The following is an 18,152-nucleotide window of genomic DNA, read 5'->3' as shown; positions in this document are numbered from 1 at the left end:
TGGGGTTAATGTAGCACTTGAAAAACACTTGAGCTCCATTTAGAAAAGAATGTGTAAAGAAAGACACACATGGTGATGACACGCACACTGTCTGGGACCTCAGTATTTGATCTGTAAACCTGGGAGTAGTGATAGTTTGAGGAGAAGCAGGTAGATTCTAAAGTGGATAAGAAATTGAGTTTCTTTCAAGGCATGAATGAATGACGTGGAAGATGTCAAGCTGCTTTTCTAATGTGATCTGTCTTCTGTTCTTCCTCTTTTTCTGCTTTCTTTTGCAGGACGTAGAGCCATTTCATAACGAGGACAGCAATCTTATGCTCCACCTTCAACGCCTGGAGAGCACACTCAGCCTCTTTGCTGAGGAGTCAGATAAAAACCAGCTCTTTGCCCACCTGGGTCGGATGGCTCTGGAGTTCAACCGCCTGTCCTCCAAGGTGCACAAGAATGAACAGAGAACATCTATTCTTCAGGTCCGAGGGCTGCTGGTATATGTGCACAGTTCAATTCCTCCTTCATCTTTTTGAATGCTCCCTTTGTTTCTTTTTTTTTCTTGCTCTGCTAAGTTTTAACAAGGATCATAACCAATGTGATGCAGAATGCAGAAATGAGTAAAAGGGTCATCCTTGTAAACGTTTGATATATATATGCCATCACAGTTGTGTGCACACTGAGGTTTTTTTACATTTCTGCACATCTACAGCATTGCATCTGTTAGATTCCATCACATTTGAACTTCCCTTTCTTGAGTTTTTAATATCCCTCTAGTACTCCCTTCATCACTTCTTAATTTTAAAATGGCTGGATCAGTGTTAGACAGGGGATTCCAGATCACAACTCATTGCATCTTGCTCTGTTAACACTAGTTTTGTGATTTTGGAGTGTATAGACAGTTATCATTCCATTGCCCCTCTCATCCTTGAAGTACCTCTGTTACCTGAAATTCTGTTCCATGTGCAAAGCCCTTACTGCCACAGCACCATGCATGTAGTAACACGCCAACGCAAAAAGGATAAAAATCTGATGAAGGGAGCTTGACCCTTGAAAGCTCATATCCTGGAAATAATTTGCTGGTCTTTAAGGTACTACTGGACTTGCTCTTGCTCATCTACTGTAGGCCAACAAAACGACCCACTTGAAATGGTGTTGAAAGTAGAGTTGCAGAGTTAATTAGGTTAGATAGTACTAAGTGCAAAATAAATATCAAGTTGTACCAAAGGTTACTCGGAAGCAAAAATGGCTACTTCCCTTTGAGAACATAAAAACTAGGCGTGATTCAGAGCAATCTCCAGCACCTGGGTCTCTTGTAAGGGACAGAGCAGTAGTAAAGAAAAACAATATATTTTCTGTATCGGAGATGAAGTGTAGGCAACGCATTCCTATTTTTCATTTTAAGACTTATATAGACTTGGGGCTTTTCAGTCAAGCCAATAAAACACTTCCCCCTGCACATGTGCACACTTTTTTTTTTTTGAGTAAATATCCAGCCTGTTGAAGAGTTTGAAAGCTTACACACTATTTTGTAATATTTTGGTCCTAACATTAAGTATTAAACTGATTTTTTTTCCCCTAATGGGCCAACATGTCTTTAAGAAACAGTTTTACCACCAGTATGAGATCTAGTGTCAAAGAGGACTAATAGGAACATAGGAAGCTGCTTTTTCCTAAGTTAGATCCCTGGTTGAGCTAGTTGAGTATTATTCGTTCTTACAAGCAGCAGCTCTCTCCCTTACCCATACCTGCGATGCCAGAGACTAAACTAGCGCCCTTTTGCATAAAAGCAGGCTCTCTAATGCTGGATCACAGCCTCTCCACAATTGATTAGTTTTTTTTCCTCTGGTGTCTCTTTTCATCTTTTAACAAGGATGTGAAATGTTCTGGAGGTTATGATGCATTCCTTTGGTGAGGCAAATTTCTAAAGCATCAAGAACATTTTTTCCTTTAGGCCAAAAACTAGTCACTGAAATCTCTGGGTAAGGAAGAAGACTGTTCCTCAGGACTGGCTGCTAGGTAATTGTTTGTTTTAAGAGAAAATATATTGTGCTTTCTGTAAGTCAGATACACAAGAGGACAGACTGCTTGAACCTTTGTTCCCTAATAGCAACGCTCAACCCTTTTTCTTAGAAATGCTTTGTTCCCTGTGGCTGATGAATTTAATAGATCATATATAAGCCCCGCTCTCCTTTTCCTTCTGATTTTGCATGTTAGAATGAGGCAGAACTCTGGCCTAAGAAATTCAGACTCTACCAGTTCCAATTTGGCTGCTTGGATAAAGCAATGAGTAACTTCTTGCTAGAGACTCCACAGCAAATGGAGGACCTAATTCCCTCCCATGATACACTGTTTACTTTCTTTTTAAAAAAAAAAACAGGCATTATGTGAGCAGTTGCGGAATGAGAATGAAGAGCTGAGAGCAAAGTTGGAGAAGGAACTGGATCAAAGGAACCACGCTTCGGAAAAGTTAAAGTAGGTGCATATTAGATGGGAAAGTTAAATGTTTAAAATTTGGGGCATGAAGGAGGGATCCCTGGAGGTATGCCAAATGAAACCAAAAGAAAAGTCTTCATCCACTGCTGGAATATAGTAACAGAAGGGGACAAATTTCCCTGAGGACAGACTTCCTGAGCTCTGGTGCCACAACCAAGAAGGCCTTCTCCTGGGTTACCACCCATCTAGGCCACTTCCACACGTCCTTAATGGGACAGCCTACCAATGATACTCTGGTGGGTTATCTCACTCATTGCATATGCCATTGTTTCCCATGCGCGAGTGGGTCGTGATGATTCTGGTTTTTAAGCGTTTTTTATGAGTCTGGTTTTGATTATTTTTGATGTGGGTTTTCCGAGCAATTATCCTACCGTATCAATGCATGTGGAGGCTCATTTGTGCTTCAGAAGAGCCCTCCCACAAATCTCCAACCCCTCCTCTCGCCATTACTCCTCCTTTAAACATCACACATGTGTCTGGCTCACATGCTCAATCGTATAATCCCCCCCCCCCGCCTTTTAAAAATTTGTTTACAGTCATTGCGCTATTACAATATCTACATGTACTAAGGGAATCGTACTGTAGTGCTTGCTACATTGGATCACTCAGCAATCAAAATATCAGTCTAGGAACAACATTGAGAATGGAATGCCATTTCTGGTTTTATTTTAAATACGAAATCGCGCATTGGAATACTGTGCATATTTACTAAACAGTGTTGCCTTTAAAACTTTGAGCAGGAAATTAATGGTAGAGAACGGAGTACTACGCATGTACTGTTTCTACAGAAGCTGAAAGACAGGACAACAGTATAGTGCAATCCCTCTTCCGCTCAAATGTGCTTACATCCTTTGTGATGAGGCGCAAATAAAGAACACGTTTTCTGTTTTGGGACCTTTTTTTGCGACAAACACCCACAAAGCACACATGAGTATAATGTGTGTGCAGGGCGAGTTCTCAAAGCGGGTCGGGAAGACACAGCTTACTGGGAAAACCCAAAAAAATTGGAACACGTGGGATTGGCCCTAATCTTAGAAAGTGTGGGCACAAATGACTACAGAGATTGGGTAGGTTTGTGATGGAGTAGGCAGTCCTTCATGTTTGTTGGTCCCAAACCATTATAGAGCTTTAAAGGTCAGCACCTTGAATTGTTCCCAGAAACAAATTGGGAGCTAGTGTACTGGGCCGAGACTGGAGTAGTATAGTCCCTATGACTCACATTCTGCACCAATTGAAGTTTCCAAATGTTTTTCAAGTACAGCCCAACATAGAGCACATTGCAATAATCTAATCTAAATGTAACCAGGGCATGCACCACAGTAGAGAGATCTTTTCTGCCTGAAAAAAGCTGCAGCAGGCTAACCAATTGAAGCTAATGAAAGGTATCCCTGGCCACATCTGCCACCTGCCTATTCAGCAGTAAGCCTGTGTCCCAGAGTACCCTCCAACCATGGACCTGTTTCTTCAAGAGGGATTACATACCTATCCAGAATGGATCACCTTAAATCCCAGGTCAGACATTCTGCTTACCAGTAGCATTTTTGTCTTGCGTCTCAGTTTATTAGCCCAGGGTTTCTGCAGCCAGACCAAGGGGCTGATCAGCAGTTCCCCAGTACTGCCTTCAGACCAGGAATGACTAGAACCACTGCAGAACAGTGCTTCCAAGCCTGGAAAGGCAGTCCAGAAGGAGACCATGGTTGATGGTATCGAAAGCTGCTGAGAGGTCCAGGAAAATCAACAGCATCACACTCCCTCTGTCCATGTACCAGCACAGGTCATCCGCCAGGGTGACCATGGCTGTTTTGGTCCCATAACCAGTCCTAAAAACAGTTTGGAAAGGATATAAGCAATTTGCCTCTTTCAGGAAAGCTTGAAGTTGTCCACCATCCTTTCAATTTCCTTGTTCAGGAATGGAACATTTAGGAATAGTTGATAATTGTTGAGATCTCCTGGTCTAGGGTAGACTTCTTTAGAAGTGGACACACGACAGTCTGTTTTAGGAGTGGAGTGACCACCCCTTCTGTATAAGGAGGCATTAACTACCTCTCAGATCTGGTCAGCCACTCCCAGCAGATTTAAATATCCAAGAAGGGTGAAGGTCATACAAACCAGGCAGTAGGCCTCAAACCTCCAAGGATCCTGTCTACATCCTCAGAATTGAATAAACTAAAAAGTATCCCAAACAACTGGACAAGTCAGCAATCTGGCACCGCCTGACACTGTCACTACTAATGTAGAATCCAAGTTGGAATGGATGCAAGAGATTTTATCTCAAAGTACTAAGCAAAATGGTCATAGCAGGCCACCAAGCAGTCTCCTTCCTCCTGCAGGCCATATCCCAACAGGCCTCTGACCACCTAGAATAGCTCCACTGTCTTGCCCTGTACAGACACAATGTTGGTGGAAAAGTGTTGTTTCTTTGTTGCCATCACTGCCACAGAATATGCTTTAAAATGAACTTCCACCTGTGTCTTACCGGATTTGTCCCGAGTCCAGCACTGTTGCTCTAGACATGCCCCTTGTATTTTTAGCACTGGAGCCCCTCAGTAAACCAAGGGGCTACACGTGCTTTAACACTTGAGAGAGGGAACCTGGGAGCGATTGTGTGAACCTTCCAGGTCATTTCCTCATTCCAGAGGTCAACCAGGGCATCAAAAGGAGCACCAACCATATCAACAGGAAAATCCCCTAGAGCCATCAGAAAGGTATTTGGATCCATTTGGCCCAATAGTGGGCCAATCCCAATCCATAGTGGGCAAAATTTATACCATAGTTTTAGTTTATTTGTATAGATCTGCCTGCCCACTAAGAGCATCCAAAGTGGTTCATGATCAGAAAAATCAGTAAAAATGTAACAATAAATTAAAACACCCCAAACCATAAATCTTAAAAAAGCAACCAAAATGTATCAAAACCCACAATCAAAACAGTCTCAGCAGGGACACATCAAAGGGATAGTAAAAAAAAAAACCTATCATGTTCCCAGCAAAGTTCCCCCTCCCCACCTCTCTCCCAGGAGAGTTGAGCGGCCACTTCATAGTATGCATGTGGCCAGGGAATCCCCAATCTCTGTGGGATTTCTCAGTTGTTCCCCCATGGCCCTAGTCACAACTTTGGGGGTTTTATTTAATTATTTAGGACATTTATATGCTGAGTCTTCAGAGTCCTGCTCAAGGCAGCTGATAAAACCATGTCACAATATTAAAAAACAAGGCATTAAAAACAAGCAATTAAACATAAAGAGCATAAAAACTACCATAAAACAGAAGCAGGCCATTAAAAAGGTAGTAAGATAAAACTGCTGATTAAAAGCCTGGGTAAAAAAATGTGTTTTGGCCTGGTGCCTAAAAGAAAGTAAAGTAGGTGCCAAGTGAACCTCAAGGGGGAGGGCATTCCAGGGCTTCTGGGGGATCTGGAAAATGCCACCAACACTCCAGGAATTCTTAAAAGTGCGTACGCACGCGCGTGTGTGTGTGCGCGCACACACACACACACACACACACACACACACACTGGAGTCACTAAGCAGGGGAAACTCATTAGCTTGGGAAAAGCTAATTACAATTTGGGAAAAGCTTGCCAGAATTTCCAAATCCTGTAAGGTTTTGCCTCACTGCTCTTTATGGCTGGCACCTGGAGATGTTAAAATCCATCCATCTCCTTTCTTTGACAGTTGTGACTACAAGTCTTTGCCATCCTGGACATTAGTCACAACTGAACCTCTGCTTTATGGCTATCTCCACATTTCCCTTGTTGATGAAGTGAGGTTTGACTCACAGTTTATACCTTGGAAAATTTTTGTTGGTCTTTAAGGTACTACTGAACTGGCATTTTATTCTCCCATATTTGTCCCTGCATTTTCTTTGAAGGCTCTTGCCCTTCTCGTCCACAACAAAAACAACCATCCAATACAATAGATTGTCGAAGGTTTTCACGGCCGGAGAATGATGGTTGTTGCGGATCTTCCGGGCTGTATAGCCATGGTCTTGGCATTGTAGTTCCTGACGTTTCGCCAGCAGCTGTGGCTGGCATCTTCAGAGGTGTAGCACCAAAAGACAGAGATCTCTCAGTGTCACAGTGTGGAAAAGATGTTGGCAGGTCATTTATATCTACTCAGGAGGGGTGGGGTTGGGCTTTTGTTACTTGACAACATTTCCAACTACTTTGTCAGACTGTACAGGGAAGCCATTGAAATTCATAAGCATAAGCACAATTTCAACAGGAAAGAAGAGACTTTAAGAATGAATAGAGCATGGTTTACAGTCCTGAAAAACACCAGGCTAACAAAACACTCTATACCCAACAATAGCCCTGCAGAGAAGATTAGCACATCAAGCACCAATCCATATGCAAAAGAACCTCCTCAGGATACAGTGAAGCCTCCCGCCATTAGCATTCCCCACCCTGGGAAACTCTTACAGGATGACTCAGCCCAACCTCACCCCTCCTGAGTAGATATAAATGACTTGCCAACATCTTTTCCACACTGTGACATTGAGAGATCTCTGTCTTTTGGTGCTACACCTCTGAAGATGCCAGCCACAGCTGCTGGCGAAACGTCAGGAACTACAATGCCAAGACCACGGCTATACAGCCTGGAAAATCCGCAACAACCATCATCCAATACAATGATCATAAAATATCATTCAAGGATCTTCCAGAAAAGAGAGTTTTTAGTCTGCTCTTGATATCACCGAAGTTAGCCTAACACCTGCAGTTAGGTCCCTCTGTCCCTAGAAGGTAGTTCTCCAGACCAATCCAGTTTTACAACCACCTGCATCAGCCCCTGGCTGGCATTAAAACCACCTCTCTCAAAGGAGAGCTATTATAGAATGCTGGAGATTCAGTCAGCTGATCTGTAAAGAACAACAAGATGTGGAAACAGTCCCTGAAGCAAGAAAGGTGGTGGGGATGTCCTGATAATGGTGGAAAGTTGCATTTGATGGCGTAGGATGTGATCTAATGCAGAGCTTCAGCTTTAAATGGCATGGCATGATGCAAACAGAAGCCAATTTTTAGAGAATAGTTGCTGGAAGTTGTTCTTGGGCTTTGGAATTATTTTTCTTCCATGATGTGAGAAGAAAGTGCCAGTGAGAGGAGTCTCAAATTCTCTGAACCTTATCATAGTGATACCAAACCTTTGGTACAAGGCAATGAGAATTCCTAGAGAAAGACACTCCCTTTTCATAGCACAGATTCTCCTTACTGCCATGGAGGTAATGCCTAATAGCTGAGAAAGGTAAACCCAGGCAGCAGGATGTGTTGGTTCTCTCTCATACAAGATATTTGGAGCTTCGCAAGACCTTTGAGCAGTTGAGATGCAAACAGTCGTTTCTAGTAACAAAGATGTCATTGTGCCCAGACTTCAGGTGGAAAGGCCAAAATTTTCTGAACAGCCTAACTTCATCTTTTTGATTATGCCAGTCAAAACCTTGCTTCAGAGTGTTTGCATTCATTTGTACAGACTTAGAGCCAGAAGTATCTTTTTTTCAAGTAATAGCTTTATCTAATTATTTTAGTAACATACTGCCTCCTAGAGGTGCTTGATTGTGAATGTCTTGTGCTCAAAGAAGTAGTTGATTGTTACTAAGAATGAGACAATATGAATATCTTGTTTTGGAATATCTGGTTAATATTGTACAGACTTTAGAACTTAATTTTTTTGTGTGAGGCGAACCGGTTAATTCTGTTATAGATGATAAAGCAGATAATTGGTTAGTCCATTAGGGCAAAAGGTATATCAACAGTAGAATAATGCCCTTATTAGTTTCTACCAACATTCAAACTGTGAAGGTAAAGTTTTCAAGCTAGGCAAATGGACATTTAAAAAAGCAAGGGAAGGATTTTGTGGGAAAGGTTAATAATGTATAAGATAACCCACTTCACATCAACCAGATCCTGCACCTTTTATATCATAGCTTACACCCAATGGATCAGGTTCCTGAAAAGATAAGTGGGGTCCATTTCTTGAAGTTTTTAATGAAGTGGACATGGAAGGCTTTTGGGGTGGAGAAGGGGTTATTGGAGTTTTAATGTACTTAGTACGTTTTAAATTTGGATTTTTAAGACACACAGAGTAATGAAGGAAAGGCAGAGTGCAAAGCCGTCAGGGCTTCATCCCCTCCCCGGTGTGTGTGTGTGTGTGGGGGGTGCTATCTTCTTTCCACAGTCCTAAAGAAGTCAACATGCCAGAAATTAGTAGGTTACCCTGCGGGAGCTTAGCTCTTTTACAGTGCCAGTTCCAAAGTTTACCTATCACCTTATTGCCTGGCCAGTTCAACTTGCATCACCTCTAGGCGCTGGGTTGTGTTCCCAGTCCAAGCCCTTCTCCCAACTCCTTGAGCTCCTGTCTTGGTTGCTGCACCCTTTCTGCAGGATCAAGCCAAGGCTGAGCCAATTTGCCTGGGTCAGGTAGGAAACAGCCCTTCTGGCTTCTTCTTGGCCAGAAATGGTGACTTTCAAGCCCCCAGAAAGTTTAGTTCTCTCCAGCCTACAAAGGCTCCAAGCCTGGCTGTCTACTGCACCTTCCCTGCTGACAGTTGGAGCCTTTTACCCCTCTTCCCTGGCCACTCCTTGTTCCTGCTTCTCTGCTCCTACTCCTGAGCAGATTCTCTCTCCCAAGAAAGCCTGTACCTCAGAGGAGACCTTTGTTCCATAGGGAACTAGTACTGGTTGTCCTTTCTCTTGGCTGCTTTTCTCTTTCTGTAAGTTCTGTCTGCAGTTTCTTTCAGTCTTAAGATGTAAAGGAAACCTTGCAGTAATTAGGTTAAAATTGTGCCTGATACAGTTTTCATCATGCACTGAGGTAGGAGAGAAGAAAATGGAGGATTTCTTTTGGAAATGACAATACCAGAAGACAACAAAGTTGATCTAACTGGAATTCTCCCATCTCTTATTGTGCAGAGAAGCAGATATAATAAAGGTATTCAATTCTTCAATCATCTGACACCAAGGTCACCTGTCTTCTGTAATCTTGATATTCTCTCATTCCAAAACTTGAAACAAGCAAAATAATCCTTGTATTCCATTTGAAGAAAACAATGGTTTTTTAAAAAAACAGTAAATCAATTTGCTGATCTCTGTAAAAGAAAAGCTTTTTTGGTAACTAGTACATTTAACTTACTTACAGTGCAATCCTGTGCAGATTTATTCAGAAGTTTGTCCCAGTGTATTCAATGGGGCCTACTCCCAGGTTAGTGTGCATAGGATTGCTCTACTGATTGTTGCATAGGGTGAAAATAGTCACATATGCTTTCTATTTTGTGTTACGGCACAGCTGGCTATACTAGTGGAAATCGCCACATGAGGAGCCAAATCCAGGGTTCTTCTGCATTCCCTCAAGCATCATCTTCCCTACCACGATTCTTATGTTTGTGAAATTTGGGTTGGTAGCCTTTAGCTTGCCCATGAAAAGCAGAATACAAATCTAACAAATCATAAAGTGACTCTGCCCTTACCAGGAGTTCCTTCTGGAGGAAAAGGGGAAAGGTTTTGTTCTTTTTATCCAAGGATCTCATTTTTGCTCTTGTTTGTCCGGACTGATTGCTGTGCTTCCCCTAGATGTTGAAAAACCCAGGTGGGTGCTTTCCTTTCTTTTAAGGCTCATATATTCTCTCTCTTGCGTAGGTGTGAAAATCTGGAGCTGAGGAAGATTGTGATGATGGGCAGCAAAGAAGACATGAAGGGGGAAGGCACAGAAAATGCAGAGCAGCAGCAGGTAGAAACCCTTTTTCCATAACCTGGACAGTCCACTATCCCATTTCCTAGTGGCAAGTGCCAAATTCTACAGAAGAACTATTCACACACTACTAGAGTGAAATTTTCACTCATTTACTCCTTGCTCAAGGCCCTGTAAGGTTCAAGGATGCCCCAATAATGAAAACAAGCCAATCCTACAACGAACAGAACACACCTTCTTTAATAAAACTGCTCCAGTAGGTAGTTCTTTGGAGCAGAGTAGAATGGGCTTCTGGCAATAAAGCAAATTGGCAGAATTTGCCCCCTCCCACCCTCTGCATGAGTTCTTGGGCCTTTGGTACATTTCACTCAAGAGGGCAGTGGGAGGATTGGTTGTTTCCCCCTCGGATTGGAGCCCCCTGTGCTGCAGGATCTATTTGCAAGGGTCCCTTGACCCTCGGCTATAGCTTGGGTGAACAGGGAGTGGAGGACAGGTCTTTTAGACACCTTTTGTTCATGGTTTGTAAAATCCAAACCATTCTCTTTACTATTTTTATTAAAAAGCCACAGATACTACTATCCTTCCCAGTTGTGTTTTGTACAGGTTACTACTGGTAGAATGAGTGGGGCATATCTTATCTATTTTACACTAGGCTTGGGAGGGAGAAGCATTGGTGCAGGTGCTGGATTTGTTGCTGTGATAGTCTTAATTTTCTTGAAAAGACCCTTTCCTGGTGTCCACATTTTAGAAAGGAACAGTTTTGGAGAAAGCAGCAGGAAAAAGCTCTTTGGGGACAAGTGAGAAGAAAGTGAAGATACTTGAGCACCAGCGCAATGAGGTAAGCCATATATCGGCCCTGTGTGACAGAGTCTAGAGTGGACATTCTCATGGATTAGTTAATATGGATGTGGATGTGCTTTAATGGTTTGAGTTTTTAATGGTTTTGTTATAATGGTTTTGTTTTTATTTTATCTGTAAGCCTCAAGCAGGTTCCTGGAGAGGCAGCACATATATGCATAAATATAGGCAGTGCAGTTCATAGAGCCTCCTTTCCTTAGAACCACCCTAATCTGCATTTAAAATCAGTTGTACAAATTGGGTTACAGTGGTATTGGTATGATGTCTAAACAATTGTTTGCATGTAGGGTTGCCAACTTTCAGGTGGGTCCTGAGATGTCCTGGAATTAACAACTGCTCTCCAGACAACAGAGATGAGTTCTCCTGGACAAATGGCTGCTTTGGAGGGGCGACTGTATGGGATTATACCCTGCTGAGGTTCTGCCCCTTCACAGGCTCCACCCCCAAATTGCCAGGAATTTCCCAAGCTGGAGTTGGCAGCCCAGTTTGCATGTAAAGTTTGGCAACCTGTGTTAAAGAGAGGCCCAAGATGATGTGACAAGATAGTTAGCAATATATCCTGACCTTGAAAGAGGCTGTCCAGGCCAGAAAGCATTGAGAAAGTGATGCTTGGCTCAAGGACTGGTAAATATTTCAGTTTATCTGGAGATAACTGTATATTTCTTTCTAGCTGCTGGAAGTGAATAAGCAGTGGGACCATCATTTCCGGTTCATGAAGCAGCAATATGAGCAGAAGGTAATGGCAGAGTACCAGCGTTTTTCATGAGGGCAGCTGTACAGATTTACCTTCATATTGTGGCTGACTGGAAGAAAGTGGGAAAATAAACTGGATCAGTTTCTCTATACACTTATAATCCTTATATGCCAGTTATGTGTTTTCATCTCCTCATTTACTCGTCTGCATCAAACTTAAGCATTTCTCTTGGGTGGGTTGCACCATTTTTCACATTATCATGGTCATACGCTCAAAAAGATTACCTTTTCCCTTTCAACAGGTAACAGAACTACGGCAAAAGCTTGCAGACTCCCAGAAAGCAGTAGCAGAGTTAGAGGCAGCGCGGGAACAGAAGCAGCGGGATTTTGACCGTAAGCTTCTCTTGGCAAAATCCAAGATTGAAGAGGAGGAGGTGAGTCTTAGGATGTGTAGGTGGCTGCCTGTCCAGCTCTGGATTTTAAGCTATATTTATTTCACTCATGGTAACCTTTGCAACTTCACCTTTTAGTCCTAAAGCAGCATGTATAAAGCACTTTACTGAGTTTAAATATAAGGTCCGAGCTGCATAATATGCATGATTGGCCAGCGATCCTGGAGGTTTTTTTGCCTTCCTCTGGGCATAGAGCAGCAGTCACTGGGAGAGTGGCAGGGTGGGGGTGGGGGAGTAACTGTGAATTTCCTGCATTGTGCAGGGAGTTGGACTAGATGACCCTTGGGTTACCTTCTAGCTCTACGTTTCTGTGATTAAAATCTTCCTGTTTTTTTAAAAACCTAAAAGGAGTTCAGTGGGTGGGTGAGAGGTCTCAGTCCTGCAGGAGAAGCCAGGAACCATTTTCCTCATACAAATCAACCCCCACCCCCTTACACACACACACACACACACACAAGCTGCTGTTAGTCCTGTGGTGGAAAATAAGTACTGAGGGACATAGTCAGTTGAGACCAGAAAAATAGCAGAAGGGGGGGAATAAACCTTACTTCTCCAGCACACCATACAAATCTTCTGCCTCCCCCTGCAACCTATTCCTTGAAGCCTTTAAATATATATAAAGGCTCAGGGATCTCCATTCCTGCTCGTATCAGATGAAGGGAGCTCTGACTCTCAAAAGCTTACACTCTGAAAGTCATGTTGATCTTTAAGGTGCTACTGGACTCAAATCCTGCTGTTTAAATCTATATAGTTCCTGATCATTTGTTCTAAGTCATTCTGGCAGAAGAATAATTTTGATGACATTATTACCTATCTTTTCTCTTACTTTTTGGGGCCATGGGTAACAATTGATTATTTTAATCATTAGATTGTTTTAAAATACTCAAATTGAGAAAAAGACTTTAAGATGCAATGTAGGTGCCACTAGCACTAATAATAGAACAGTAGAATCTAATTGCTCATTGCAAATATATAGCTGGGAAAAATCCCTGCATTCTTCATGGAACAGAGCATTCTACAAAGAAGGTCCTGTCACTAGTGAAGAATGGCTTCCCGCGGTCCTGAATTTGTATTGGGCAATATACGTTCTTCTGATGTGTGCTTGATTTTTAAACATTACCTCTTGTATTCTGAAAAAAGGAGTTGCAGAAAACCTTCCTGGAGAAGAATACTTTTCCAAGATGGGAAGGGTACTCTCTTTTGGCTTCTTAACTTTCAGTTGATCACTGTGGTGTAGCTCATAAACGATACAATCAAACAGCTAAGCTGGGCCTTGAGCTTGACTACCAAACTTGATGATAGATGACGAGTTGAATGGTATCTTTGACAAGGGAGTATAGGGTATTTTTAAGCAGGGAAGGAGGAAGATAAATCAGAGGAGTGTTTTAACCAGTGGTACTTGATAGAGGTAGTTTAAAAAAAAAACTTTCCACATGTGTGCTTGCTAATCCGCAGGCACATGTTCTCACACAACCTGGAAGGCAAGGTTCTGAATTAAGGAAAAGCAGACTTCCCGCTTTCATTGGCTTTCTTTTTGCTCCATTGAATTCACGTTGGGTCCAGTGCTGGGAGGAGAGAGTCATAAAGCCAGGACCACTGTCACTAATGTAAAGCTGTAACTGTTGTGTGTCTGTGGATCTCACCACATGAGACAAAATACTCTCGAATTACATGGGTAATTCAAGTGTATTTTGTAATTTGAGTGTAATTCAAGTGTATTTTGGTTTGACCCTGTCTCTCTCAGGCAGAAAAAGAGACGTACAGCACAGAAGTAAAAGACCTCAAACAGCAGGTGAAGTTGCTGCAGGATCAGCTGGTTCCGGTCACCAGGCAAAAGGAGTACCAGAAGGAGATTGTTCGGCTAAACAAAGTGAGAAGCCTTGGAAGAAAAAGTCCCTCTAGATCCATTTTTCCCTTCTCCATAAGAGCGCCTGATTTTTCCCTGCCCCTCCCTCACAGTGACAGACTTTCCTGGACAATATAACGGTCCTGTTGCCATTGCTGCCACTAGCAAGTGTCACCTGTCCTAGTACGCGGCAGCGGCCTGTCCAGAAGTGAGGTTTTAGAGGAAAAGGTTTTCTGACTGTTTTCTGTGCTCCATTTACCCCTCAGGCCTTAGAAGAGGCCCTGAACGTCCAAGCCTCTGCATCTCCTGCCTCTAACAGCCCAACTGAATCCAGTCTGAGTATCCGGCAGCAGGAGGTGATGACCCAGAATGAGCTCCTGAAGCAGCAGGTATGGGGCGTGTTCATTCAAAGCAGGGCCAGCCTTGTTTGATTGATATGCTGATGGGATTGTGAGCCCTTGTATCTTTGTACCATTAAGAATTCAGCATTTGCACTTTGTAATCAACTTTGACTGTTATTTGGGACTCATGTTACATCCCCAGTAACCTTGTACCTGTTGTACTATTCACTTTAATTATTTATTGATTATATTAAATTTTGATATTGCTGTTTCTTTAATTGCTTTAGTCAGTCGGTCACGGTTTTCTTCATTTCATGCATGTTCCTCCGTGACTCTCTCCCTTTTTTTGCTAGGTATTAGGAACAGGGCAAGTGGCAATGTCCATCCTCTGCCTTCACTCACGTGGTATTAGGAGCAGAGCAGGCAGTAATGCCCACCCCCACCTTAATCCAGCTGGTATTAGGAGCGGGACAGCTATCAATACCCGCCCCCCTTCAGCCATTTGGGATCAGGAGCGGAGCAGGTGGCAATGCCCACCCCCGTCTTCACCCAGCCGGTATTAGAAGCGGAGCAGGTGGTAATGCCCACTCACCATTTTAACCCAGCTGGTATAAGGAGCAGAGCAGGTATCAATGCCAACCTCCCTTCAGCCAGCTTAGATCAGGAGCGGAACAGGGGGCAATGCCCGCCCCCACCTTACCCAGCTGGTATTAGAAGCGGAGTAGGTGGTAATCCCAACCCCTGGCAATTCCCACCCCCTGCCTTAAGCCAGCTAATATTAGGAGCAGAGCAGGTGGAAATGCCCACCCCTACATTAACCCAGCTGGGTTAGCAGCAGAGCAGGTGGCAATGCCCATCCAGTGCCTTAACCCAGCTGGTATTAGGAGCGGGACAGGTGGCAATGCCCACCCCCAGCAATTCCCACCCCCACCTTAACCCAGCTAATATTAGAAGTGAAGCAGATGGCAATGCTCACCCCCTCCTTAACCCAGCTGGTATTTTGAGTGGAGCAGGTGGTAATGGCCACCTCCCACCTTAACCCTGCTGGTATTAGGAGCGGGGAAGGTGGCAATGTCCCTCCCCTGCCTTCAACCAGGTGGTATTAGGAGCAGAGCAGGTGGCAGTGCCCACCCACCACCATAACTTAGCTGCTATTACAAGCAGAGCAGGTGGCAATGGCCACCCCTCTTCAGCCAGCTGGAATCAGGAGCAGAGCATGTGCCAGTGCCTGCCCCCCGCCTTATCCAGCTGGTATTAAAAGCGGAGCAGGTGGCAATGCCCACCCATGGCAATTGCCACCCCCGCCTTAACCCAGCTGATATTAGGAAAGGAGCAGATGGGAATGCCCACCCCCCTGCCTTAATGCAGCTGGTATTAGGAGTGGAGAAGGTGGCAATGCCCTCCCCCACCAACACCCAGTTGGGATCACAAGTGGAGCAGGTGGCAATGCCCACCCCACTTCACGCAGCTGGGATCAGGAGGGGAGCAAGCGGCAATGGTCACCCCCCCCAACACCCAGTTGGGATCAGGAGGGGAGCAAGTGGCAATGCCCCCCCATGCCTTCACCTGGCTGGGATCAGGAGCAGAGCAGGAGGCAATGCCCTTCTTCCCTTCTCCCAGTCAGGATAAGGAGCAGAGCAGGTGGCAATGCCCACCCTCTTCAATCTACTGGACTAAGTCACTGAGCAGGCGGCCATGCCCACCACCGCCTTAAGCCAGCTGGTATTAGGAGTGGAGCAGGTGGCAATGCTCACCCCCCACCTTAACACAGCTGGTTTTAGGAGTGGAGCAGGTGGCAATGTCCACCCCACCTTAACACAGCTGGTATTTGGAGTGGAGCAGGTGGCAATGCCCACCTCTACCTTAATACAGCTGATATTAGGAGCAGAGCAGGAGGCAAAGCCACCCCCCATTTCACATGGCCAAGATCACATGTAGAGAAGGTGGCAATGCCCACTCCCTCCTTCACTGGCCAGGGTCTGTGATGGAGGAGGAAGGAATGCCTGTCTATCCACCCTCCCCTTTCTAGAGCCTGTTGTATTTTTTCCCACAACGGGCTTTGTTGCTAGTCTAAAATAATAGAGAGGCTTGTTTTTCTTAAAAGCAATCTTGGCCTGCTGTTCCATGGTTCATCTTAGGGTGCATCCATGTAATTTCAGTTATCGCTCCCGTTTGTGGCAGGTAAAGATCTTTGAGGAGGACTTCCAACGGGAACGGAGTGACAGGGAGAGGATGAATGAGGAGAAGGAAGAGCTGAAGCAGCAGCTGGAGAAGCTTCAGAAGCAGTTAATGCATACAAGCAATCAGGTAGGGAGCTGGACTAGGGAGTCTGCTTTTCTAGAGCTCTCTTGGTCTAGCCCTTTGGAGAAGGAGAAGACACACAGGGAAAGCAGAACATGTCTCTTCTGGTGCTCAGTCTTGCCACACAAACTCTAAGGCCTAAAGTAGAAAAGATGGCCTTTAATAACACTGATCTCAGGTGGGGGGGGGGGGTTGCGGGGTGGCATAGAGCTGAGCCCACCCTCCTCAGTGCTTTTTCCACATAATTTAAACCACCCTTACCCCCAGAATTGCCATTTTCCCTGTGATTCCTGCATATTTTTTCCTGTGGAGCAAATAGCAGATTCAGTGAAGAAGATTTGCATCAGAAGAACGGAAGAGGAGGAGGGTTTTAAAAAATACTTCTAATTGCCTTCCCTCTCCACCCAGCAGCTACTAGCAGTTTTTTAAAAGCACAGAAGATCCAGTTGTGGCACTCTACCATCTTGTTTAGTTTCACCCTAATGTTAAATTGCTCTCCTTATGTCAATTTGTTTTTGTTCTGTTTTTTATTGTGTCTGACTAACCTGTGTGCCAGCTAGGAAAGGTGCTGCTCTTCAGTCTAGACAAAGTCTCGGCTCCTTCCGTATTGTCACCTGTTCTCTTTGTACCCTTCAGTTGCGGATCTCTAAAGAGGATTGCCAGAAAGAGAAGGAGGAGAAAGACAAGTTCAAGAAACTGCTCAAACAGTACAAACAGGTAGTGAATGCTGGGCACTTGGCTGCAGGACCAAACTCTTTAACTTCAGGCAAAAAAACAGTCAGGCATCTGTGCCTTGATTCTTAAGTAACTCCTTGACTTAGCCAGCAGGCAGTGGAAGTGAGCACTGGAAACAGAACATAGAAACCAGACTCCAGCATCTCGGAAAACATAACTTTTGGTAACTCACGTTAGGCCTGTTTTATACTGTTAAATTCCTCCAGGTAAACTCGTACACAAGTGCACAGAGACAGGTTGAAGCTGGGAACCAGGCAGTGCCATTTTTGAGCCAGTAGCTCCAACAGCATGGTTGGTTGCCTGCTCACCATGTGCAAAACCTGTTCCCTGCATCATTGTGAACGTGACTCGGTGGGACAACATAGGTTTAAGGGCCAGTGCCCACTACTGACCGGCATCTTAATGCTTTGTTTTTAAAAAGATCTCTGCAGGGTCTGAATAGCAGGGAGGAGTTTCAAAAGGAAATGTTTGTGAAAGGAACCGGAATAGAAAATCATGATATACTAGATATTAACAGCTATACACCACACATTAGAGCTTTTTATCTCCATTACATGAGAAAAGTGGTATTTCACCAATGGACCAATGACTTGGGGGCTCCTCTGCCAGAAGCCATTGTTAAGGATGTTTCAGCTTTGAATATCCTGTATGAAGCAAAGCGTTGGACCAAATGGGCCTATAAGACTCCTTCCAACTTTGAATAAATCTGAGGTTCAGACAAGGAAGGGTGTTTTCTCAAGGTCATGGGCCACCTTTGAATGGAA

The 18,152-nt window shown here is 44.1% G+C and overlaps 1 protein-coding gene across 11 annotated transcripts in view; it reads left to right on the top strand.

The window, feature by feature from the left end:
• TNIP1 (TNFAIP3 interacting protein 1) overlaps nt 1–18,152 on the top strand; it is a 75,973-nt gene that overhangs the window by 51,128 nt on the left and 6,693 nt on the right. For 8 of the 11 annotated variants that reach the window (XM_054975970.1, XM_054975969.1, XM_054975975.1 and 5 more), the window contains 10 exons: nt 279–485; nt 2,369–2,463; nt 10,111–10,201; nt 10,911–11,000; nt 11,691–11,756; nt 12,016–12,147; nt 13,910–14,035; nt 14,278–14,400; nt 16,534–16,659; nt 17,290–17,370. In XM_054975970.1, the coding sequence (XP_054831945.1) occupies nt 279–485; nt 2,369–2,463; nt 10,111–10,201; nt 10,911–11,000; nt 11,691–11,756; nt 12,016–12,147; nt 13,910–14,035; nt 14,278–14,400; nt 16,534–16,659; nt 17,290–17,370 (1,137 nt within the window). The remainder of the gene's footprint in view (nt 1–278; nt 486–2,368; nt 2,464–10,110; nt 10,202–10,910; nt 11,001–11,690; nt 11,757–12,015; nt 12,148–13,909; nt 14,036–14,277; nt 14,401–16,533; nt 16,660–17,289; nt 17,371–18,152) is intronic. The other 3 variants (XM_054975972.1, XM_054975979.1, XM_054975976.1) reach the window with 2 other exon arrangements.

Source organism: Eublepharis macularius, chromosome 4, assembly GCF_028583425.1.
Source record: "Eublepharis macularius isolate TG4126 chromosome 4, MPM_Emac_v1.0, whole genome shotgun sequence".
NCBI lineage: Eukaryota > Metazoa > Chordata > Lepidosauria > Squamata > Eublepharidae > Eublepharis > Eublepharis macularius.
This window is presented reverse-complemented; position numbering and strand designations above follow the sequence as displayed.